Raw genomic sequence first — 27,524 nt, 5'->3', positions numbered from 1 at the left:
TTTGAACGAGAGCGCAGGAACTTTAAGTGTCCCCGTGATTTCAGGACTTTGTGTTCTCCTGAATCACGGGAGAAACAATTTTTGTCAAATGTTCTTTCTCTTGCTCTCCTGTATAGAACAAACAATTTTTTTCTCTTTTTCACTTGTGCATAAAATCTCAAACCGTCAAAGTTTCAACTCGTCATTTTTTGCGGTCACCGTTCGATCGTTGCAGACGTGTGAGAAAACAACGTTTTTTTCTGTCCTGTTGGACCGTGTTGTTGGAAACGGCAACAATATTCTCTTATCTCAATCAGTTGTGAAAGTGTGAAGTGAGCTGCGCAGACAAAAACGCAAAAATTATTATTGTCCCTCCATCGCTTGGTCTAGGCAAGAGCGTTCCAGGCCGGCAAGATGTTTCCGGTACGTTTGGTTGCCAGTGAAACTAAGTGCAACAGCTGGATTAGAAGACGGCGGCAGCGAACCATTACTCTGGACGTCAAAATTATGGCCACGGTGCAGAATCGATTGGCCCTTACGACGACCAAGAAAGAAGGTGATCTACAGTAATAGCTACACGGGTTTTGTAACGTAGCGAAGCCCATAAAGTGCCTTGTGAATTGATTTTAGTTTTGTGGTTTGCCAATAAAGTGTAAAAAGAAATTCCTAAAATCTAAATCCGAATTTTTTTCCTTTATGAATTAATTTTCAGAATAAAAACACTTTTAAGCTGAAAAATCTGATGTTAACCTGAATTAACAACATTTTGAATTTTAAATTTGGATTCTGGACCAATAATGTATTCTGAGACTAAAATACAAAAAAAAAACAAGACAATTGGATAATTAGCGTTTATGATACAAAAATATTTTTTTCTTATACATATTTGATGAAAAATTGTTGAGCGTTTCAAGGTCAAAATTTAAAAAAGGATTTGTAATACAGGTCTCAAAATTTATTTTCAACTCGAATCAAATATCGAGAACTGAGAAGTTCTGTGCACGTTTTTAATTTGCTTTTATAGACACAAACTTTCATTAAAATTGAATCGAATTTTTAAGAAAAGACACTTTTGTAATATTTTTTGAAACATTTTTCATCTTGAAACGATTTGTTTTAATTTTCTATCGTGAATTATTATAAAGTTTTGTTATTTTTAGAAAATCATGTTTTTTCCTACCGAGTCACCTGCAAAATAGGTTACGACTTCAAAAGTCACTTGCCACCGACTTGAGTCACGCCATTCGCCTCTGAGAATACGGTGACAGTAAAAAAAAGTTCATTCAAGTCACCTAAAGTTCATTCAAGTCACGGCATTCGCCTGCTAGAATACGGTGACTCTTGAAAACGGAGTCACTTCACGTCACTCGCCTCGCAGAATAAGCCCCAATATTCTCAATTTGTTGTTACCAAAATTTCAGCACAAGAAAGCTTTTTTTTCTTTTTATTATTGAGTTTAAGTATTAACTTTTAAATTCAAACAAAATCAGGTTCATATATTTTTGAACAAGTGAATCGTTGGGAATTGCTCCCTAACCCTTCCACACATTCCATCATTTTGCAAAGAATATTTTAATGTACAACGAACAAATAACAAGTAATATTATTCAAAAAACATACTGGATAAACTTCGTGCTATGTTTTGGAAAAGAAATGAAAAACAAAATGTTTTCAAAATCATCCATCCAAAAAGTATAAACGGAACTACAAAAAAATTCAGATACACCCTGTAGCAGAATCGTTTCACAAACAAACACCGAACGGCCGACTGGAGAAGCAAGTTCGATTTGATGCGCCAAAAAATGCCGTTTTAAATCTGGGGCTCGTGGATTTCGATTGTGTAAACCATTATGAGTATCTTTTTAATCATTGACATGATTTGTTACAAGGCTGATAGCTAGAAGTTGATAAAACAATAATTCAAAAAACTAAAAAGGAGTAATGAGCAGGAACGGTTTGATTGTTATGGTCATGTAAATTCACAATGTCATTTTTTTCGTTTCGGGAATTTACATTACATCATAAGTCATGTAAATTTAGTTGATATAACTTGTTCCATTTATTTGCATGTTATAATGTGGTGGATGCCCCCACTAGCTACGCCCATGCGAACATTCTATCGCGACGGTCCAAGGTTCAGTCCTTTATGCTGACACAAGCAAAAGGAAACTGTACTTCGATCGTCCGATGTTTGTTTATGCTGACTACGCGTAAGCTACGTGTAGGTCGCCACCCGAATGTAGGTTTAAGAAATGGATAATAAAATTAATCTTAGTTAGACTCCCAACTTGACCGGATCGTTCGATCGAGATATCACTCCCCTTGTTTCCCTAACTAACGCGGGACAAAACATGGCGATCCAGGCCAGAATTAGCACAAAGTGTACAAGTTCAATGTAGATAGCAGCATCGAAGTGAAGCGCATTACCTGTGCGGGACGGAAATTGATGAAAATAACCATCTACAATTGTTTAACAAGAGAGAAAAGTGAGCAGTTCATGTATGTGACTTTTATAATAAATAAAGCCTAAATATGGGGTGGTTCTCTGCTGACGAAACCGTCGTCGCGCAGAACACTTCCAAAGAACATTCAACCATCGCTTGGGCGTTGGTAGTGATTGCCGCTGCTTTAATTAGCTACGTGCTTCTTAAAGCACATTCGCGATACACCGTGGCACGCCTACGGGATATCCAGCAAAGCCAACCAACACGAGTGCAGCTGGAATAATAAGAATAATAAGACGTTAAATCTTTGCACCCGATATTGTTAAAGTGGAAGTTCTGAGAAGTGTGTGCTGAGTGGAAAAGCAAATCATCCTGTGAATATGGACATCACGGCTGCCGCACCACACAATCAAGCGACTGTATATCGGCAAAGCTGGGAGATCGAAGCCGAGTACTCGTCTAGTATGGCCGATTTGAATGTCAACAGTAAACAACCGGAGCCCTGAGGGAATCGCTCCTGGGGGACTACAGAGAATTGATGGGGACGTTGGAAACGTACCTCAGAATGGGAACCGGATCTAGATAAGTATCTATATGTTTAATTTTAAAAAAAAAAAAATTTAAAATAATGTTTTTAATGTATAGAGTAGTCAAAAAGCTAAAATAATATTTCGACTTTTAGGAACAAACAACAAACAGAAAAACAAAACATGGAAAACGAAAACAACCAACAGAGGAAGAGAACAAATGAAGAGAAATGAAAGACAGAAAAAAAAAAAAATAATAATAATAATCGTAAGTAGAAACTGTATTTTTAGAAATAATGCCAGGAAAAGCAATAATGCCGCCCAAACTTGACCTTAGCTTAGCGATAAAGGTGGTAAAGCCATTCGATGGCACCGCCATAAAACTTCAAAATTGGATCGAAAGTGTGGAGTTATTGAGCGACTACTCAGAAGGGGTCGCAGAAGTGACAACCCTTAAATTTTTAAAAACAACGCTCGTGGGCGCAGCCCATGGAGCAATTGACAATGCAACTACAATCGCGGAAGCTGTAGAAGCATTAAAGAAAAAATTCACAATTCGAGTAACGCCGAAGGCTATAGAAAAAGAAATGATGACCAAAAAGCAGAATACAAAGTCGATATCGGATTTTGGAACCGAAATTGAACAACTCTCTGCCAAGCTAGCTGCAGCGCACGTATCTATGGGTACGTTCGCAAATGAAGCGGCATCTACAAATATTGTACAGCCAATTGCTGTACAAGCATTTACCGATGGACTTAAGGACCCATCGGTCAAATTTTTCTTAAGAGCACGAAACCCGACAACTTTAAACAAAGCGGTTTCAGATGCTCTGGAGTGTCAAGCAACACCCCATCAGGAAAACAGTGTTGACACTCTAATGGCACTCTGGTGCACAACCGGAAAACCGTCATATAGAGGCAATGGACAAAATCAATGGAGAGGCAGAGGCCACCCTAGGGGACATGGTTCCTACAGAGGGAATAATGGATACCGTGGAAGAGGTAACCATTATACCAACTACAACCGTGGTTACAACAATAACAACTATGGAAATAACCATAGCAACCAAAACCAAAGAGGGAATAATCGAAGAGGTCGAAACGGTCCACACATGGCAAACATTGCCGAAGGACAACAACAACAAATTCAACAACAACAACCACAACCCCAAAGACAAGAACGAGAAAGGGAAGAAGCCAATCTGATTGATCTTTTTCGCTAATTTTAATGCGAAAAAGGCTCTCAGAGTAAAATTTTTATTATTTGGTAAAGAAGTAGAACTAATAATTGACAGTGGAGCATCTTGTTGTATTTTGGACAAAAGATGTCTCCCTGAAATTTTCAATATAAATAATTCACAAACATTGGAAATAAGTGGTGTAAACGGAGTTACCAGCACGCTGGGATACGTTGAAACTTTTGTAGGATACAATTCTGTAGAATATCCCATTAAATTTAATATAATAGAGAGTTTACCGGATACAGTTAATGGTTTAATTGGTACAAATTTCCTTAAGGAGTTCGGAGCAAACATTGATTTCGCAAGAATGAAGATGGAACTCAAAAACCCAAATCACGAGTATTTTACAATACCGGCTAGAACGGAAATTGTTAGATACATCGAAACTAATTTTTTTGAAACGTGTGTTGTATTGAATGAGGAAATACAACCACAAGTATTTGTTGCAAATGCTATTGTACAACCGTCAAACGGAAAAATACCCATACGAATGATCAATGTTAAAAACAAACCAGTTCAAATTTCAAATCTGAAACCAACAATCAAGCCAGCCAGTGAGTATTTGATACTGGCGATGGATTATAAGAATGATAAGTCAGACAGAATCCAACAGCTTTTCAAAGAATTGGATTTGAGTCTTTTGCCAAAAACAGAGAAACAGCATATGGAACAAATTTGCACAAAATATGCTGATATATTTTGTCTTGAAAACGACAATCTGACTGTAACAGATATCTACAGTCCAGTGGTTAAAATAAATAAAGAAGCCCAGCCAATTTATAGTAAACCCTATAAATTGCCGCAAATGCAAAAGTCGGAAGTAGAAAAGCAAATTCAAAAGATGGTAAAGAACCAAATTATTGAAAAGGCCACTTCCGCATGGAATAGTCCAATATTGCTAGTGCCCAAAAAATCTGCAAATGACAAGAAAAAGTGGAGACTTGTTATAGATTACAGGAAGCTAAATACGGTAATTGAGGATGATAAATTCCCTTTACCTAATATTGAAGACATAATCGATACACTTTCAGGTGCTCGTTATTTTTCGCATTTAGACTTGTCACAAGGATACTATCAATGCACCCTACGTCCAGAAGATAGACCAGTGACAGCTTTTTCGACACCATCCGGACAGTATCAAATGACGAGACTGCCGATGGGTCTCAAAATAAGCCCCTCATCATTTTCCCGTCTAATGACGATAGCGATGTCAGGGTTAGATATGACAAAATGTCTTGTCTATTTAGATGACATTATTGTCTTTGGTAAGTCAATTGAGGAACACAATAGGAACCTCATCGCAGTTTTTGAAAAACTTCGAAAAGTCAATCTAAAATTGAATCCTAAGAAATGTAATTTCTTTAAAACAGAGTTAATCTACTTAGGACACTTTATATCCGCTGAAGGAATAAAGCCCGATCCTGCTAAAATAGAAGCAGTGAAAAAATGGCCTATTCCGAAAAATGCGGACGAGGTGAAGCGTTTCGTAGCGTTTGCGAATTATTATCGCAAACATGTTAGAAATTTTGCAGCAATATGCGCACCACTAAATCTTCTAACAAGAAAGAATACACAATTCAATTGGAGCATTGAATGCAATGAAGCCTTCAATACTTTAAGAGAAAAATTTATAAATCCACCTGTACTTGATTTTCCTGATTTTGGTAAAAATAATACCTTTACGTTACATACGGATGCATCTGGGTATGCAATTGGTGCAGTTCTTTCCAATGGAAATGGCAGACCGGTTGCATATGCTAGTAAATCCTTAAACCAGGCTGAGACTAGATATCCAACTATAGAGAAGGAACTGTTGGCTTTAGTGTGGGCAATCAGACATTTCCGACCGTACCTTTACGGAAGAAAGTTTATTGTTCATACTGATCACAGGCCATTAGTTTACCTGTTTTCTTTAACAGATCCTTCAAGTAGACTAACCAAATTTCGGTTGGCACTTGAGGAGTACGATTTTCAAATTAATTATATTCCCGGAAGAAATAATGTGATAGCGGACGCGTTATCACGCATTTCGATTTCCGATCTAAAAACTATGACAGAAACAACAATGACAATGATAACACGGTCAAAATCAAAACAAATCAAAGAAACCACTGACACGGAAGGAACTGATCAGCCTCAAGAGTCAAATGTGGAATATATGGAAATGGAAGTATGTCCAAATATAAAAGAAATTGAAATAACCCCACAAAAAATAAGAATACCGCAAACTCAAACGTTAACTCACCTACGGGGAGTAATGAAAAAGGTAGCGGATTATATAAAAAATTTAAAAATGAACGTATGCATACTATTAAAAAGAAAAAAGAGCGCTCAACATCTTATGGAAAATATCCATGAAATAAAAATGAAGGATATACCGGATATAATTATTATAGGGGAACACATAAAAGTGATAAAAGAAGACATACAGAAAAAGATAATAATGAACGACTATCATGTCCTACCAACGGCAGGCCATGCAGGCATCAATAGAACTCTGCACACTATCCAGCAAAGATTCTATTGGAAGAATATGAAAAAAGATATCAAAGTTTTCATTGATTCGTGCCAGTTATGCCAGAAAAACAGAATCATAAATAAACCCAAAACACCAATGATAATCACAACAACAGCTGAAACTGCGTTTGAAATAATTTACTTAGATCTTGTTGGTCCTTTACTGCCTAGTGCAGAAGGTAACCGATATATATTAACAACGCAATGCGACCTGACAAAGTTTATTACGGCAACAGCCATTAAAAACAAAGAGACAGAAACGGTAGCGAAAGCTTTTGTAGAAACCATTGTTTTAAACTATGGGATTCCAAAAAGAATCGTAACAGATAGAGGCAAAGAATTCATGTCGAATCTATTTTCGGATATATGCAAATTACTCGAAATAGAAAAACTGAATTCAACAGCATATCACCACGAAACAATCGGTGGACTAGAAAATTCTCATAAAAACTTGGGAAATTTCTTACGTATATATAGTGAGAAATCACCCTTGTATTGGGACAGTTGGTTAAAATACTACCAGTTTGCGTTCAATACTACAGTCCACACAACGACAAACAAAACACCATTTGAGCTAGTTTTCGGTAAAATCTGTAATTTGCCATCAAACCTATCTAACGCCGAGACAGTTGACCCAATATATGACATTGAGGATTATTCAAAAATTTTAAAAATTAAATTGAAATCTTCGCAACAAGCAATCAGGGACAAAATAATACAAGAGAAAATAAAACGAGTTGAAAAATTCAACAACTTGGCGAAACAAATGAATTTTAACAAAGGAGACTTAGTGTTATTAAAAAATGAAACTGGGTCCAAGATGGAAAATATATATGTAGGTCCATACCAAGTATTGGAAGATTTAGATCCAAACATAAAAATTTCAATTCAAGGAAAACAAGATTTTGTACACAAATGTAGAGTAAAACCATATATAGGACGTGTGGTGGATGTTTAGAAAATAATACTAATAATAATAATAGTAATAATAACAATAAACCATAATTGTAATTCACCATAATAAATCATTGTAACACTTTATTCGAAACACTAGATGATCTTCAGTTAAATATATTTATACAATATTAGTTTTTGCATTAACAGTTCAAGAAACAATATCTCAATGTAATCAATAACAATATCAATTAGTAACAACTTATCAACAAATCAATTTATTGCTTATTATACTACTATAAATAAGAGGAAGACTATAACAACTTTAAACTTAATTTAAAAATTAAACAATAGCATAATTTTTAAATTTTATAAGAAAGGGCGTGTGGTGGATGCCCCCACTAGCTACGCCCATGCGAACATTCTATCGCGACGGTCCAAGGTTCAGTCCTTTATGCTGACACAAGCAAAAGGAAACTGTACTTCGATCGTCCGATGTTTGTTTATGCTGACTACGCGTAAGCTACGTGTAGGTCGCCACCCGAATGTAGGTTTAAGAAATGGATAATAAAATTAATCTTAGTTAGACTCCCAACTTGACCGGATCGTTCGATCGAGATATCACTCCCCTTGTTTCCCTAACTAACGCGGGACAAAACAATAACATGTAATTATTTAATACTGTGTATTTACGGTAATATATTAAGAAATTTACATCCCTGTGTATTTTGACACGACGGTTTATGTCTTCCGATTTCGTGCATTTTTTTTCGATTTAAATTTACACGCCTCAAACATTACATCATTGCAAAAAAAAACATCGCCGTAGAAATTTAGATCAAAATCGATGTTCCGTTTTCGTGCATCGTTTTCGATCTTGAATTATCTACACGAATTAATCTTACTGTGTGGTGTTTGCTTAATAATTCCCTTTATCCTTGATTTTACATTCCACGTGTTTGCGTCCTACGGTGTTCGAATTTTGTACGCATTATACACGCGTCGCCACATTGACACAATATTATTGTGATACTTTTACACAGAGGTTTGTTTATACATATGTATGCGTATTAGACTGCTCAAATTGGAATGGGAAATTTAAAACTTCTGGAATATTATGCGCTACATGCTAAATTTATCCTAGGCCTAGTACAAGATTTCATGCCAAATTTGGGCCAGATTGGATCACGGGAAGGGGTCGCTCAACGAGCCTGAAGTTTGTATGAGATTTTGAGACATTTTGTTCGGGAGAACATGAAAACCCAGTATTTCATAAACAAGTTCTGCCGATTTATTTTAAATACGGTTTTTATTAAAGCCCAAATTATGACAAGTATTTCATCCCAGGACTGCATTTCAATTAGAGCTAAGATAACAAAGTTATTAGGCTTCAAAAATGAGCTATTTTTCTAAGGGTGATATTCATCACTGTTAATGCTGCGCCAAAATGTTCGACGCAGCACCTCACCCTGACAGTGGCGAATATCACTGGTCTAGGAATGAAATCTGTGTCATAATTTGAGCTTTAATAAAACCGTATTCAAAAGAAAACGGCAGAAGGGGACCAAACTTGTTTATGAAAAACTGCATTTTTATGTTCCTCCCGAACAAAATGTCTCAAAATCCAATACAAACTTCAGGCTCGTTGAGCGACTCGTTCCCGTGATCCGATCTGGCCCAAATTTGGCATGAGATCTTGTACTAGGCCTCAGATCAATTTAAGCCTGCAGCGCATAACTTTTTCAAAAGTCGGGTCATTCGGGGCACTCTAAGGCCGATGACATAGGGCAGAAACACAGTGCACGCGAGCGAGCGAGCGAGCGATTTTTGAATGAACCTGAAATGAATTTCGCGTGAACATTGTTCAGGATCGTTCACAGTGCACGCGACGAACGGGATGCGATTTACACTGAGAAAAAACTTTATGGATAGGAAAGAAAATAATATTTATGTAAATCAATTTATAGGGAATTGAAAGAATAATTTTTAAGAGGCTATTTTTGTTTAAATCATTATGTAATAATTCGTATGTGACATTCAATTTAAATTTTCAGTCTTATTTCAATTATTTTTATTGCTGAATCCACAAACCGGAGTTTTAATCGCTATCAGCGCCGGCGACTTTCACTGACGTCAAATCATGTTGACCCGACAAATCCACGTCACGTGACTCGCAGAATAAGCACCAAAGATTTCATTTCAAAAGCACTTTAATGTAAGATATATTTGTTCTAGAGTCATATTTATTATTTAATCCTTGCTCATGTTACAGATTGAACAAGTAAAATTTACCTTTTTCTGGATATAAATGTTCTGTGCTCAGCAGTTGAGTGTTTTCTTTGGTTACAGCACGGATAAAAAACTTTACAGGTTGTTATCAAAATTCGTATGGTTGGCTCGATAACTACGAACAAACTAGCGTTTATGTAAAGTTGATTCGGCTGTAGAGAATTTCTCAACCGCTTATCGATAAAATAATTCAACAGCTAATAGTTTTGACTATATTTTTCTAGTCTGCATTACAATCTGATAGTTATAGTTCTCAAATATCACTGATGCTTGACTAGACCTCGAATTTCGTATGAACAAGCAAGTTAATTATCTGACTTAGAGGGAAAAAAGCCAGTAATTATTTCGTATGGAACGGGTCGACCAACACGAAGCGGATAGGTAAATATGATTTATTTTTTTCAGTTGTTTTTTTTTACAAAAACAATATTTTAATGTTTTCAGATACATATAGAGAGGGTTCACTTTGACTCCCGAAGGCCAACCCGGAAGGTCGAACAAAAAACAGTGATAAACAAGATCATATCACGTAAGTTACATAGTATTCTTAAGTTTTTGAAATTTTTTATCACAATCATATTTTCACAAGAGCTATTGTTTTCTTGCAGGGCGCCGGCTGTTCAACTTCTACCTAAAAAAATTAACAGCATTTTTTTAAGGTCATGGTGCCGGCTCCCCCAGCAGAAGAAAAAAAAAAACAAACAATGCAGAGGTTAACATAAAAAATCATGTCACTGATCGTATATATAATTAAATAAAAAATAAATAAAAATGCGTTTCATTAAAAAAAAACAATGCATTTTATCTGCTCAAATTAATTTAATTAATATTTTGAATCTACGATGCCCCACGTTCACGGGGAGCAGCATTTACAGTAGAAACAGCCATACGAATGATTGAATGAAAATTCCTGTTGAATTCTTAGCATCGATGCGATCGCTAAATCAGCTATTTATCCTTTCGTGGCAAAGTATCATCTGATTGTTTATGTAGACATATTTATGTTCATGTAGACGCATAAAATAACTGAAAAATCTATATATTTTTCTCCGTGAGATGTTAGGATGCTATAAATTTTTCTAGGAGTTTTCATTGTGAGTCCAAGCAACTGATTTTGATCTGGTAGCAGCGTTTTTTTTTCAGTCGACATATTTTGAACTGTATAATCATGATTATAGCAATTTAAGATGAAGGGAAATGATAAATAACTATTTTGGCAGCTAGTACTTTAAATATTTTTCAGCTAATCTACTCTTGTTTTAAATATTTAAAACAATTCCATATATCAATTTCTCTAGGAGAAGTTATTTTATTTGTTCTTAAAGAAAAGGAGTATTTGTTTTACGAAGAAAATAATTTTTTATAAACCATCTTATTTATTTTGGCATCAAAACTTCACGTTCTTAAATTATTCAAGCAATTAAAAATGGAATGAAAAAACTTAGGATCGTGCGATACGTGATGATGTCAATTTGTCACCGGAATCTCCAAAGGTTTCAAATAATTAGAGAAAAAAACGCACGCCGGTATATGGAATATGCATCTTATGCAGCTTGGCGAAAAAAAAATTCACAATGTTTAAATTTTCCCCCGAAATAATGTGTTTTTTACAGCACAAAGAGCACAAATTCAACGTGCCGCAATATAATAGGAATTTATCTTCAGAATTTGCTGGTCACCATTTCGTCCATATACTGGACAAACGACAGGTATATGCTGGAAAAACTTTGTCATAATTGAAATTGACCTCTGCTTCGAATTTATTTAAAAAGTTTGTCGTGGAAAATCGCTTTTTTTATTATTTAAAAATAACGCGATATATTTTCAAATAAAACTGCCGAGAAATAATCTCAGTGCAGGTTCATATGAAGTTTGGGTGAACCAAAACAAAGTATTCACGCGACTGCTGCGACGGATAACTTTCCGAATGGTATTTCGCGCGATAGTACGAATCGCGTCGCTTGCACTGTGAACGGTCTCACAGTTTTCAACGTGTTGAAATGAGGTGCGATTCTTCGCGCGAATCGCTCGCTCGCTCGCTCGCGTGCACTGTGTTTCTGCCCATAGTGAGAGCGATGCGATGCGAATTGGCGAACGCGGCCAATGCGAACTCGAGCGGTGGAACAAATTGACATCTGCTTCGCCGCGTTGAGTATGTCAGGTTTAAGCGATTCGCATACATTTTCTTCAAATGTGGTTCGCCGCATTAAATCACATTCGCCGGTTCGCATCGCATCGCACTCACTATGTCATCGGCCTAATGACACAGTCCACGCGCTTGTACCGCTCAAAAGTGATTTTTATCCGTTCGCGTATCAAAAAATCTCAAAATTGTCTATAATTTTGATAATTCAAATCACACAAAACCAAGGGAAAAAAGAGAAAAAAGTTTTTTTACACATGTTTCAGATGATTTGCTACGTATTGGAAATTAACTGGCGAGATTAAAAGGCGCAAACTTTACCGTCGGCACTTAAGCGCCATCCACTATGTGTAGATGTGCCAACGGTCATCTATTTAATTAGCCCGGACTCTTAACCCAGGGGGGGACAATTTAAATTTGCGCGAATCTCGTGTTGAAGGTTTGGCAATTTCAAGGAAAAAAATCAAAATGTAACAAATGAAATTTAAAAGCAAAAATGACTTACCGACTACGCGCCGATTCCTTACGTTCAGCGTCTTAGCGCGGACCTTCAACTGCCCTCCAAGGACCAGGTTCGACAACCAGTAGGCACTTCAACTAACCGACTTTCCGTTTAGACCGACCGAATGCGCGGAACAACGGCGTCGGAGATTGCCAGCCTCAACGACTTTGGGTTTTCCGATACGACCACACAACTTCCACTTTACCAACGACTACGAGTTTTTAAAATATACGATTTTTCGACTTCAACGAGCGACTTTTCCGATCAGCGTCTGGAGTCTAAGAGAGCGACCCCCGGGTCACCAGCTCGCAAGAAGGCTTCCCGATTGCCTCCCCCTATGAGGTCTGCTTCGGGTTTTTGCCAAGACAATGCTTGTAGATCGCGCGCGAAATTCAAGCATTTCTTCTCAACGGTTGAAATGGACGCTACGTCGACTAGCCATCTTTACTTTTGGTAGCCCTCTTGATGTCGGATCGTGAAGTTCAATCCGTATCAACAGGGCCGGTTCATCATTTGCTACCTAGAGATTTTTACCTTGAGATTGCCAAGAAAATGAAATACAAATAATTAAAATAAGTTGCAACGCAACACTACCCCCCTCTTAAAAAGAATTCTCATACGATCGTTAACGCGGCGCGCTTGCCCATAAAATTCAATTGCCACTCCTGTGTGGTCTTGACTAACATAACTGTATTTTTATAGGAATTCAAAGTGTTTCGATTAAAGCTTAAATGAAATACAAATAAATTTAGGATTGACTAAGCACGTTCCAGTTCAGACAATTTCGGGGTCATATACGTTCATCGTGGTAAACCACTCCGTCTCTATTTCATCCATCGGTAAACCGTGGAGTTACTGACCTTCAACGTCGTCGACTCGGGTCTCCAGCGAAAAAGTTGAATTTGGAAAACGCTGAATTTCAATGGCATGATTAGGAACATTATTCTACTTATACTCTTACATTAGTTCATTCAAATATATGTAATTAGAAATAAAACAATATTATAAACGACTTAAAAAAACTACCAACTATTTAAAAAAAATACAAAGCTGAAGTTTAAAACAAATTTAGGCATCAGCTAGGTAGTCGTTCAAACATTTAAAAATCTTCGGTTATATACTGACGTTCCCGAGGTCAGATGAATCCAATCTCTGGAACGCTTGTATGACCGTGGCTCCCTTGTTCCAGATTCGAAGACCGAAGTCGAGGCGGTGATTGAGTCTTGCAAGCATAGGAATACTTCCCCCAACATCCTCAGCTTGATTCCGGAAGGGGTTACACACACACGAGCCCCAAAGATCTCTAAATGATTGAATAGCTATCTAGAATTCCCAATCTTCCGAGTTCCTCTAGTATTTTGGTTCTACCATTCGATTTAACCCAACCACAATTATTGTTTCACACTTATTTAAATTTTAAAAGCGCAATTAAAATTGTCACCCTTGAAACTATTGCATGGCCGTGGCTCCCTTGCTCCAGAATTTAAGACCGAAGTCGAGACGGTGATTGAGTCTTGCAAGCATAGGAATACTTCCCCCAACATCCTCAGCTTAATTCCGAAGGGGGTGACACACACACGGACTCGAATAATTGGGTTTGAATTAAATGAAAAGCAGAAGAAAATACAAAATAAAACGGAAAAGAGCGAGAGCTAACAACTTCTATACTGCAGTTCATCAGTGCTTTTTCATGAACTCCGTGCTATATGAGCCTATTTTTCCGGTTTCAACGTCCTCTAGGAGGTAGGAAACTTGTCCTTATAAAGTCTTGATTGACACGACACCAAAATATCAAAAACTTCACTTGAACATCCGAATGTAGGAATGTGGTGTTCTTCCATTTTCTTCACCAGAAAACTAGAAACTTGTCCTTATAAATTCTTGATTGACACGACACCAAAATATCAAAAACTTCACTTGAACATCCGTTGCCACCAAAATTACTCAACTAGTTATCTGGTGAAGAAAATGGAAGAACACCACATTCCTACATTCGGATGTTCAAGTGAAGTTTTTGATATTTTGGTGTCGTGTCAATCAAGACTTTATAAGGACAAGTTTCTAGTTATCTGGTGAAGAAAATGGAAGAACACCACACCTTGCTTCTTCCGAACGATGAATTTGATAAACAAATGCCCCAACTTAACGCAATAAATCTTCGAAGCGTCAGTTTTTTTGTTGAAAAAAGTGGTGTTTTCGACAACTTTTACAAAATCATTAATTGTAATACATGGATGATTGTTTTTGGAAATATTTTTAGTATGTTCAGAAGCCAAAAAACGTGGCTTCATTTTGTAAAAAAAATAATTTGTTTATATCCAGTGTAGTTGGTTTGAAAAGCGAACAAAAACAGTCGCAAATGAGTGAATTCACATCACAAAAAAAGAGAAGTTTTTAATTTTACGAGAAAACTCTAACTTTTTTTGAAATAAAAAATTAGATTTTCTTTGAAAATGATAAGACGATTCTAAAACTCGAAAATTTATAGAAATCGGTTGGAATCTAGCTGAGTTACAACAGCAGGAATGCTTGAATTCACGTCACAAAATTTGATTTTTTGTTAAATTTTATACAAAAAATGTGCTCTGAAAGCTGTTTTGACCCTCCAGATGGTCGGATTTTTACAAATCAAGCATAATTTAGTTGATTTTTTTTAAAGTTCATTATTTTCAAATAAAAAAACAAAAAGATTGAAAAAAAATTTTTTTTTGAAGATGAAGACAGTAGTAATTTTAACATATGATCCCTCAATATGTTACTATTCAAGTGCCAATCAAAATAAGGAAAAAGTTAGGTGCAGATACTGAAAATTTATGATTGTAATAGTCGGAACAACAAAATATCGTTTTTGAAAGTGTACATAAAATTTGAAGATTCCAAAGAATGGTTCAGAATAACCACAGTATAACCACTGACCATACTGACTGGACACTCGATTTCGTTTTCTGGATAATTTTTCCAGAAAAAATAAACAAAAAAAATCATTTTTCCAACAGTACGCTAAACAGGACCATTTTTCCTACAGGGCATTTTTTGTCAAATTTTTCAGGTTCGCCACCTGCCGTCGGTATTGCGAACCTGCAAAAGCTGACAACAAAAAATTAGACAGAAAATGGTTGAATTTTTGTTCTAAGAGTCAAGTCAGTGTGGTCAGTCAGGGCCGTAGGAAGAACCGGCTCATGGGGGGGGTTTTGATGACCATTTTTTTTTTCTCAATAACATTTTTGCTTAAACAATGCCTACACAAGTGAAAAATTGTATATCGTACTTAGTGCAAATTATTCGAAATAAAGTTATTTTGCATTAAAAGTTGTTTATTTTTGAAATTAAGTCCTAGGAGAAGCCAATTTTGTTCATGAAGCATATAGCTCAGTTGGTAAATCAGTTGCCTCCTGAGCTGATATCCGTGAGTTCGAGCCCAAGAGTAAACATCGATCACAGTAGTTCCAGATAGGGTTTTTAATACCTGGTGCGCCAACTGCATCGAAAATCGAGACAAAAAAAAATTGATTTTGAACCTTCATTCAGAATTTTTTTTTTTGTAAACTCACTTACTTTAGCAAGCTTCTGAACCATAAGCATAACCGTTTTAAGCATTGGAAGAAAATGTATCAAATATTCAGAAATAAAAATAAAAAATAAGATTTGCGGTTCAAATCAGGTTTTTTTACTACTCTTGTAAGTTTGATTAAAATTTAAGACTAAGTTAGAACCTTTGATTTTGAAGAATCTGCAATACATGTAAATTCGGTAAATAAAGTTTCCAGCTGAATTTTTACATAAGGATAAAAAACAAGTTCAAAAATTATCATTTAATATTTAATATTTCATAATTTAAATCCTGTCATTAAAGTTTTCAAAATCAAAATCTAGATTTTTCAAAAAACAAATTCTTTGAAATGCATTCAGATCTTATTTTTTATATGTGATTTTCACCAGGTTTGTGTTTCTAATCTAACTTTGATAAATTTAAAATTTTAATTTTGAATCAAGAATCAAAGTTATCAAACTCCAATCTCCTTCAATTTGAATCCCTGATGAGATTTTAACATCGATATTTTAATATTGATCATGAAACTTAAATTTGAGCTAAATCTGAATACAAACCTTGAATTTTAGTTCCAAGTCTGAATTCTGCCTTTTGAACCCAAATTCTAAGCCTGAATCTAAATTCCGGATAAGAAATCCTATGAATTTGAAAACAAAATGCGAAATTTGTATCAGGACCCTTGACCAGAAATCTTTTATTCGAATTTGAACTTATGGTTTTCAATATGATTTTTTTTTTCAATTATTTATTGGTAATTGAACTTGAAAAATTTTAATAAAATTGTGAATAACGAAATTTTCACATATTTTTAATTTCTGGACTCATGAAACTTTTTTTTTTTGACTCAACTCTGCACATAAATTGAGAATAAAAATTTTAGATCCAAATCTTAAAAGTGGTTTGAATTTCAAATATTGTTTTTCATATTCCGAAATTCAGAGTTTTGAATATGGAAAACTCATCACATTTAAGATTGAAATGCAACACTTATGTTGGATCAAGTATCCGGGCTTGGCAAATCCAGGCAATTTTATCATGAAACCTTGCGAAATAAGGGTATATTGTTTTAAGTTTTACTTAAATACCCGTCCATTACGCAGGCAAATTTCAGAATTATTCCTCTAAAATAAAGAAGAAAAACACACGGATTATTGTTTTTAATTTTTTCGAAACACATCAGGCGATTCAGAATCATTAGAATCGAGGAAGAATGACCTTAACGGGTTAAACTCCTATCAAAAAGAAAAAAAGAATCATTAGAAAAATCAATATTCCAAAAAATCGTTTATGTTTTTTGATAAAATTTGATTAAAAAAATTATTAAGGACACAATTGAAATTTTTGTTTGATTTTGCAAATAGAGTGAGAAAATCTGGTCCAAATCCGTATAATCTGGTAAGCTTAGTCTAACTTTATTGGGATTCAATATTTGGGAAACAATTACTATCAACAAGTGAGAATTTTTTTTGAAAAACTGTTGTAGAATTGTGGTCCTGAAATGAGATTTCAAGGTTTTGGAGTCAAGATTGTTACACTATTGTTACTCTTGAATCATTTACGTAGTTCATCAAAATTTGATTAGAAAATTCAAATTTTATGTTTAGTACAACATTTCACTTGGCATCTTCGGACCTTCATGGGGGGGTTTAACCCCCAAACCCCCCCCCCCCCCCCCCCCGTTCCTACGGCCATGTGGTCAGTGGTATAACTTTATATTTCGTGACGTCAACTACCCTGTTCTGTTTGAACTGAGTGAATTCACGTCACAACTTCAAATAAGCATAACTTCGTTCGTTGTTGTTCAATCGAAAAGCTACGTACATCAAATTGTGGGTAATTGTTTTCTTTACAACTCATTCGAGGACACCGATATTCTATTTTCACAAAGAGAACAGGAAATCAAAGATGTATGTACTAAAGTCCGAAATGGTTAATTCTAGCGTGCATTCACGTCACAAAAGTAATTAATCACAACTAAAACAACTTAAATTTTAAAATGACCAAATTATATTCATTTTGAAGGAAATTCAATTTGCGACCGTTTGCTACATTTTTTTTTCATTTTCAAGTAAATTGGTTGACTTCTAGAATGATAGGGGAGATGGGGGCATAATGGCCACCTTAAGGAAAACGCTTATTTAACCATAGAGAACAGCTGTAATATGTGAATTACATAATTGTTTCGTGTTCAGACACTCAAATAGTCTATTGCCTAATTGGATGAAACTTGAAAAAGTAGATTAAAACATTTAAAAATGCATTTTAAAAATTTTTGCCGAAAGCTGAAAACCAGTCACTGTAGAGGCATAATGAGAAACCCCCCGAGGCAGTATGAGCACCATGAATGAAGGCATAATGAGCGTTTTCTGCCGAAAATTCTAGCAGCAAATTCGACTCGATGAAGTCAACTGAGTAATAGAGCTACAGCTTAACTTGTACCGTCTGACGATTTGGCCTATTGGTTAGATGTCGGAGAGGTAATCAGTAGGCTCGAGTTCGATTCCCGGTCGAGGTGATTTTTTTTTTCATTTATCATTCATGATCATGATTGCACTAAACGGTGAGGCGTAGATTCATCAAACAAACCAATAACAAAATAATCTAGGTCTGTTTGTAGAATTCAAAGAATGAACACATGCTCATACCTTATGTTTCTGGTGTTTTGTTTGACGGATGATACTTTGATGCTATTAGCCGTATAATGTAACAATAAAAAAAATCAATCATGAATGGTATGTGCAAAAAAAAATCCTCTCGAACAGGAATCGAACTCGAGTCTACTGATTACCTCTCCGACACCTTACCATTAGGCCAAATCGACAGACGAATCAAGCCAAGCTGTAGCTCTATTACTCAATTGACTTCATCGAGTCGAATTCGCTGCTAGATTCCCCGGCAGAAAATGCTCAATATGCCTTCATTGAAAGTGCTCTGTTCGCCTCTAGTGAACAAATTAAAGTAAAAACGCGTTTTACAATTGATTAAAGTGAAAAATCAAAAATTTTATGATGCTGAAAATTGAAAATCAATGTGTAGATCATGTTGCAGTGCGTACATTTCAGATCAAGATGGTTTAAAGGTCATAAAAGCTTATTTGGTGGTGCTCAAAAATTATAATATTTTCGTCACTTGAGAACCTTGCTGGTTATTATTTAATATTTCTGTAAATATGAAAAGGATATTTCTTTTTTGGTGAAAAATTAATACTATAGGTAGTACGAAACAAGTCCTCATGAAAATTTGTTTAAGAAAATACGTACTTATGTAGAAAAATGGACTTCTCATTATGCCTCGGGTGCTCGTTATGCCCTCATCTCCCCTAATAGTGCAGAAAAGTCCGGAAAAGCGATATCACGTTACGGTGGAATGTGTCTAATGTGTATGTACCTATGTTTAAGATATGTTTGTTTGAAAAAAAAAAATTCAATGTACTTACTCAATGGGTCTTCGATGTTCAGAATTCGCTTGAACTTGATGGCTTCGGGTATCACCTTTTCCGACAATTCATCCAATGACTAAAAGGCAAAACAACAAAATAAAAATATTAAATGTCCGTTTTTACTACGTTTGTATCACGTCTGTCTATACATAGTTACAACTGTATCACTTTCAATTTCGTTTTCGCCTGGGGGTAGCCTTGAAATTGAATAATTGCTGATAATTTACATTTACATTTATTCAGTTCATCTTTATCAGCTCTTGGCGATGAGGGGATGACGACGATTAAAGCAGAGAAACAGTTCATTATGTCAAACTCTAATCTGGCTCGCAGACATTCCAAGCAAACTTGTTTCAAGTCGAAAATTTAACAATTGAAAGAAAAATGATATCCTTATTAGCAGTGATCTAAAACTGAACGGAATTGAATTCGTTTTTTTTAAACCAACTATATTTATGTCACGCAGGTACTGAGTTTGGCCAAAAGTATGAGAAATCAAATGCACATTTTAAACCGAGTAGTTCGGCTTTACTTTTACCTTGAATCCGATTGAGTTCAGCATAGTAACGACATCCGTTTTACGGGGACCAATGTGTCTGGTGGCGAAATCCGGCTTATTTGGGAAAACATCTTCAACAGTTGCAAAGTTTTTCGGTAATCCGACTTTCCATGCGGCGGCACTAAGTAGATGGGGTTTCTGGGTTATTTGAACGATTTGCCGTTGAGAGGCATTTCGGAACAACAAAGAATGCATTTAAAAAAAAAAAAAGAAACAACCCTGTGACTGGGTTACAACAGGTATAAAACACCTTGCCCCAGAATACTACCGGATCTGAAATAAACTTCAAAATTTTAAGTTCACCACAAGCTAGTCACTGGTATATTGTTTAAGCAACAGTCGTTGAGCTGGCTGTAACAAGACTAAGCGTAGTCACTGCGATGTTTTTATAATATAAAGATGAGCTTATCAATAAACGAATTAATGTAGGCATGACCTGTATGCTCCTAAAATGAGAATCAACGAACGATTCCACGATTTTCACAATTGAAGAAATACAGGTCAAAATGACAATCATTTATCTGTTTTATCTGCTCCCATTCAAATTTGTTTTCTAAATTTTAAAATGTATCCTAGAAAACTTATTCGTTAAAAAATTGTAAAACAATGATTCAAGAACAAAACATTTCGAAGACTCTCGAATAGAATTTCGTAATCCTGTACACCGTCATTTCCGTCGTCGCCAAAAAAGCAATTTTTGATACTCTTCACGTTGCGCGATCGATTTTGGGCTGGATGATACTGAAGATCAGCAGAAGCTTGAGTTAATCTCCTTACTTATTGAAAACATACTTTCTTTGATACACTGCATTTCTTCGGCTTGGCTTTGAAGACACGACTTGTTGTTCTTCCAGTTTCCCAGTGCTCCTCTGGAGATCTGAAGGGCATCTCGATGCAGCGTATTTATTGGTATCGCTAAAACAATAACATTGGTTTCTTTGTTGAAAGCACCCACAGTGAACCTCGGTTTCGGGGTATTGTCGATCTGAAGCCTAGTCCACACTTGGTACCTTGGACTGCGATTTCGGTTGCTGAGACTTGTTTACGTTTGCGTTTAAAACTAGACGATGAGATGCTTGTCTCAAGTCTTCAGACAAGTATGGGAGAATTTATGCAACCAAGATGTAAACATAAACAAGTCTCAGCAACTGGAATCGCATTTCAAGTTGCCGAGAGTTGGACGAGGCTTAACAAAACGATAAAGCGAAGCGTGGACTGTAAACAATGCATAAGAGTGGCCACAAAAATGTCAATGTCGAATTTCAGAAAACAACCATGTGCTTTTTATGATGTGTCCATATGATTATTTTAAAACAAATCATTATGAAGTTCTTCTTTTATCAATGTATCACAACAGTTTTGAAAATCTTTCCAGAAAAAAATATAAGGTAAGGTTATATGGAAATGTCCACGCTTGTCCACGGAGAGGGGGGTAGGGGTTTGGGTCATGTCCACGTGGGCATACTTACTCCTTTAATATTTTCTAAAGGTGAATAAATATTAAAATGTTTAAATCAAAACAACTACTACACGCAAAATTTTAAACTTGAAAATGTTCGGAAAAAATCATTTTTTTCCAATTTTTTCTGGTCGGGGGTCGCGTGAAAAACCTTGAATTTTTTGAATCTTGCAAAATTTTCAACTTAAAAATTTTTCGGCAAAAATCGTTTTTTTTCGATTTTTTCTGGTCGGGGGTCGCGTGAAAATCCTCAAATTTTTTTGAATCACGCAAAATTTTAAACTTGAAAATTTTTCGGCAAAAAAATTTTTTTTTTCGATTTATTCTGGTCGGGGGTCGCGTGAAAATCCTTGTTTTTTTAAATCACGCAAAATTTTAAACTTGAAAATTTTTCGGCAAAAAATCATTTTTTTCGATTTTTTCTAGTCGGGGGTCGCGTGAAAACCTTAAATTTTTTGAATAACGCAACATTTTAAACTTAAAAATTGTTTGACAAAAAGACATTTTTTTCGATTTTGTTTTGGTCGGGGGTCGCGTGAAAAACCTTGAATTTGTTTAATAACGCAACATTTTAAACTTAAAAATTTTGTGACAAACTTGAAAAATGTTCAGGAAAAAAATTTTTTTTTCGATTTTTTCTGCTCGGGGGTCGCGTGAAAATCCTTGAATTTATTGAATCTTCGAAATTTTAAACTTGAAAATTTTTCGGCAAAAAATATTTTTTTCGATTTTTTCTGCTCGGAGGTCACGTGAAAATCCTTGAATTTTTTAAATCAGGCAATATTTTAAACTTGAAAATTTTTCGACAAAAAATCATTTTTTCGATTTTTTCTGGTCGGGGTCACGTGGCAAACCTTGAATTTTTTGAATCAAGCAAAATTTTCAACTTAAAAATTTTTGGCAAAAAATCATTTTTTTTTTCGATTTCAGTCTCGTGCCGTGTGCGTACCCGAAAGGACGTGTTTTCTATTGCTTACGGAAGTCGGATCGGTTTTTGCGGGATGCCAATTTCTTTGAATTGAAGTTTTTAGGAAGTAAAAGGTGTAGTGCTTGGTGAACCGGTCGTATGCGTTTCGTCCATCTTGACCGATGGTTTTTTTTATGGATCAGGACGGACGAAAATGTACGTCCAAAGGTTCCAAATTTCTGACTTAGTGATCCTTCTCTTTCAGCTTCTAAGGTATGAAAAAGATTCACTTACTAGGTGCGGAAGCGAGATGTCAATAACATTTCATGTGTTACGTGCGTTACACATTCATTTTTTTTGCACGCCTAACGATAATTACTCAATGCCATTTGCAAAATATGCACTGAAAACGGTTTTCTTCACTTTAACCAGTAACTATCAGAGTTATGCTTTATTTTAGTTTCTGTTATGTGAATCTATTCTTAGAGTCAATGCTTTATTTTAATTTCAGCAATGCGAATCTATTCTCTACAAAAGGATTGTGAGATTTTCGATTGATTGTGTCTTTGGTTTTATTTATCTAGGATTGGAAGTATCATATATCTAAAAAGTGTTCATGCGCGTACGGACTCCAACAACGATGATTTCAGCAGAATACTTGGTGCTAGGTGATGCTAGTGCTTTAGGTTTTCTGTTTTGTGTACCTCAATGTTGCCATTTAGTTTGCTGTTGAAAATCAACATTAACTCTTCTGCACAACGTAGTACATAATATTGAAAATAGTTTTTCACAGAAAGAATCATGTCTAGGAGCATTTCTAGACATAGAAGTAGCATTTGATAATGTCTCGTTTACATCAATAATGGATGCGGCACTACTTCATGGAGTGCCTAGTGTTATAACTAACTGGATTAGCGCAATGCTAAGTAACAGGAATCTTCATTCGTCTTTAAGACAGGCTTCAATAACAAAAGTTAGCACACGTGGTTGCCCACAGGGAGGTGTACTATCACCTCTTTTGTGGAACCTAGTTGCAGACGGCTTGTTGAGAAAACTCAATGACCGTGGAATACCAACCTATGGATTCGCAGATGATTATCTTCTGCTGGTAAGAGGTTTGTGCATAAGCACATTATTTGATATAATGCAACAAGCTCTGCGCTCTGTTGAACGATGGTGTTCTCATGTAGAACTGTCAGTTAATCCTCTAAAAACTAATATTGTTTTATTTACTAAAAAACGTATCACCCGCGGGGTGCGCCCTCTGCTGTTTTATGGTTCCGAAATCACCGTGTCTAATCAAGTTAAATATTTGGGTGTCATTCTTGACTCCAAATTAAACTGGTCTGATCACATCGAATTCAGAATCAAAAAAGCATGCATGGCCTTCGGACAATGCCGACGTGCAATCGGAAAAAACTGGGGACTCAAACCCAAACATATACACTGGATTTACTCCACAATAGTAAGACCAATTCTGGCCTATGGGTGTCTAGTGTGGTGGCAGAAAGGAGAAGTTGCAACAGTTCGGGCTAAACTAAATCACCTTTAAAGAATGTGTCTTTTGGGGATGTCCGGATCGTTCACTACAACTCCTACTGCAGCACTAGAGGCTCTGTTTTCTATCAAACCTCTACACTTGTTCCTAAAACAGGAAGCCTTCTCATGTGCTTTTCGTCTACAGGCAGTTGGTCTCTGGCTGTCAGGAAATATCGAAAGATCATCGAGTCATACAAATGTGTGGCCTGAATTAGTTAGATTAAACAAGTTTAATCTATAGCGCCAAACGATTTAACACTCTCGAGTAGTTTTCCCTACATGGGGTTTAAATTCAAATTTCCTTCTCCTCAAGAATGGTTATCAGGTTTCGTAGAGGACCAATTGTCCTCTCATATTGTATTCTATACTGACGGTTCATTATCAAACGGCCGTGCAGGTGCAGGAATTTACTGTCACGAGTTGAACATAGAATATGCTCAACCTCTAGGAAAATATTGTACAGTCTTTCAGGCTGAGCTATATGCTATTATGTATGGAGTGCAAATTGCACTTCAAAAGAAGATTATGTTCAGAACAATTTATTTCTGTTCAGATAGCCATGCAGCTATCAAATCACTCAGTGCTTCCAGTTCTAGATCAAAACTGGTAATCGCATGCCGGGAAGCAATCCAAGAACTTGCTGAAGGCAATGGATTAAACCTTCTATGGGTACCCGGACATAAGGGAATTTTTGGAAACGAATGCGCCGACGAACTCGCTAGAGCTGGGTCGGAAAAGGAATTTTACGGACCAGAGCCGGCTGTCCCAATATCACCATGTTGGTTCAGAAACCAAATTCAAACTTGGTCCTCTAACCAGCATGAACGATACTGGGAAGAGTTGGACACTTGTCGTCAAACTAAATTATTTTTAGAAAAACCATCTCCAATCATATCGAGTTACTTATTAACTTTAAATAAATCTCATTGCAGCATCTTAACCAGAGCACTCTCCGGTCATTGTAAACTCAACTATCACATGCACAACATTCAGCGTGCTGAATCTCCAGTATGTGGTAGTTGTGAATCAGATGTGGAAGATCCCTTCCATCTTATATGTAACTGTCCCTCATTTGCCAGACTACGTTTTCGTACTCTGGGATCTTACGCTTTAAGCGAATCTGAGTTTAAGAAATTAAACTTAAAAAACATCGACTTCCATCTGTACCGTTGAGCCGTCAACACGTACGCCGGAGCATCGTATCGTTGCTGTGTACCTGCAGGAACATTTTACATTATTTATTTTTTCCTTACCTGTATTTCAATCAGCACTTTTCAGTGCTAAAATTATTTTCATTTTCTTTTATTCATATTTTCTCTTTTCTTTCCAGCATGGGGAAGTCTTCGGCTGGCTCAAGGGCCGGAAGAAAACGGATTGCTGAACCTAATCCAGGGCCATCTGCCAAAAAAGTTGAAATTTCCAATTCATTCGATGTCCTTCATAACATCGGTGATGAGGAAATATTCATATTTAATTCTGATAAGAGTACTAAGAAACCTTCTTCTTCTTCTTATACTCTTAAAAACGAAAAGATTCCACCAATAACGGTCACGATTCCTGACTTCAATGCCTTTCGAAAAGAAATCGTCACTTCCGTCAAGGATGTGAAGATTTCTTTTCAGATCGGTCGAAGGGGAACTGCTCGTATATTGGCGGAATCTTTTAATGATTTTCAAAAGGTTTTAAATTATTTGAATAATAAAAAACACCAATTTTTTACGTACGACACTAGAAGTGATCGTCCATTTAAAGTTGTACTTCGTGGTCTCACTGGCGATCAGACACCGGATGAGATCACAGCTGAATTAAATTCTTTGTTAGGTTTTTCTCCAATTCAAGTAATTCAAATGAGGAAAAGAACCAACACGAATAATACCAGTAGTGTTGGTTTTGCTCCTGAACTTTATTTGATCCATTTTAAAAAGGATCAGGTTAATAATTTGAAAATTTTGGAAAAGGCTCGTCTTATGTTTCATTGTCGAGTAAAATTTGAACCTTTTCGTAAATCCCATACCAATTTTTTACAAAATATTACGCAATGTCGTCGTTGTCAAGCTTTTTGTCATGGCACTAAAAATTGTAGAATGAATGCAAGATGCATGTTTTGCGGCTCATTCGATCATGAAAAATCTAAATGCCTTTTTGGTGGTGATAAGCCAAAAACAGAATTTTTTAAGTGTGCGAATTGCGCAGGTAATCATTCCTCGAATTCTCTAGATTGTCCCGTTAGGGCAAAAATTGTTGCTTCTAGGAAAAACCCCAAAGTTTCCAGAAAAGTTTCTTCTCCTCCTTCCTCTTTTTCGTCTACACACGTTAGACCGGCAAACAACCTGCCTGTTCGCAGTCAGCCTCGGCCTACATTGGAATCACGGCTGGGTAATACCCGAAGTGATTTTAATGTTACCTGGGCTGATTCTGCGCCCCAGACTCGTTGTTTATCGTTCTCAGAGGTGGTTGAAAATGGGTTTCCCTCTTCAGGTTTTACTAATAAAAATGGGAAAAAACCAAGTCTCAACGTTCATGCGAAGGCTTGGGAAAATCCCCGAAATTCAAATACTTTTTCTTCTCCTTCCTCTTCTGATTCTAACAATTTTGTTGATTTGGGTGAGATTACTGAGGAAAAATTAAAATTTTTGCATCAAAATTTAATGGAAATGATGCAACTTATGTTGAAAGCAAATTCAATGTTTGAAGCTTTCCAAACTTCTTTTAATTATGCTAACAAAATTATTATGACTTTACGATTCCCTCATGGATCCAAATAGATGTTTAAATATTATGAATTGGAACGCCAGATCTTTGCTGGCTAACCAAGATGAATTCTTTTTATTTTTGAAAACTCAAAACATTCATATTGCTGCCATCACCGAAACTTTTTTAAAGCCAGACAATAACTTGAAAAGCAATGCTTTCTTTAAAATTTTGCGAAATGATCGACTTGATCGACAAGGTGGGGGTGTAGCTATTGTCATCAATAGTCGTCTCAAATTTAGACTTCTTCCTTCTTTCAATACAAAAGTCTTAGAAACAATTGGAATTGAATTAGAAACTTCTATGGGGAAAATTATAATTGTTGCCGCATATTTGCCTTTTCAATGTAGCGGTGAACAGAAAAATTTTTTGAAGGGAGATTTACAAAAACTCACCAGAAATAAATCTAAATTTTTTATTATTGGTGACTTCAATGCAAAACACCGATCTTGGAATAATATTTCATCAAATTCAAATGGGAATATTTTGTTTAATGACTGCTCTGCAGGTTATTATACTGTTGAATATCCTAATGGGCATACTTGTTTTTCTTCAATTAGAAATCCCTCCACAATTGATTTGGTTCTAACGGATTTAGGCGAGCATTGTAGTCAATTAGTTACTCATGCGGACCTCGATTCAGACCACCTTCCAGTAACATTTTCTTTATCCCAAAGTCCCATTGAAAACCCTTTAAAATCAACTTTTAATTTTCAAAAGGCTAACTGGGAGCGATATATGAATTTTATTGAACGTAATTTAGATGTAAACGTTCCATTGAATT

The 27,524-nt window shown here is 35.9% G+C and overlaps 1 protein-coding gene across 1 annotated transcript in view; it reads right to left on the bottom strand.

The window, feature by feature from the left end:
- LOC129739150 (glycine dehydrogenase (decarboxylating), mitochondrial) overlaps positions 1–20,459 on the bottom strand; it is a 30,668-nt gene extending 10,209 nt beyond the window's left edge. Inside the window, exons 1-2 of the mRNA XM_055730554.1 lie at positions 20,064–20,459; positions 19,523–19,601 (exon numbers count right to left, since the gene is read on the bottom strand). Of these exons, the coding sequence (XP_055586529.1) occupies positions 19,523–19,601; positions 20,064–20,279 (295 nt within the window). The 5' untranslated portion in view covers positions 20,280–20,459. The remainder of the gene's footprint in view (positions 1–19,522; positions 19,602–20,063) is intronic.
- Between the last annotated feature and the right edge of the window lie 7,065 nt (positions 20,460–27,524).

The sequence above is a fragment of the Uranotaenia lowii genome, chromosome 1 (genome assembly GCF_029784155.1).
Source record: "Uranotaenia lowii strain MFRU-FL chromosome 1, ASM2978415v1, whole genome shotgun sequence".
Lineage (NCBI taxonomy): Eukaryota > Metazoa > Arthropoda > Insecta > Diptera > Culicidae > Uranotaenia > Uranotaenia lowii.
The sequence above is the reverse complement of the archived record's forward strand: the minus strand, read 5'-3'. Positions and strand labels throughout refer to the sequence as shown.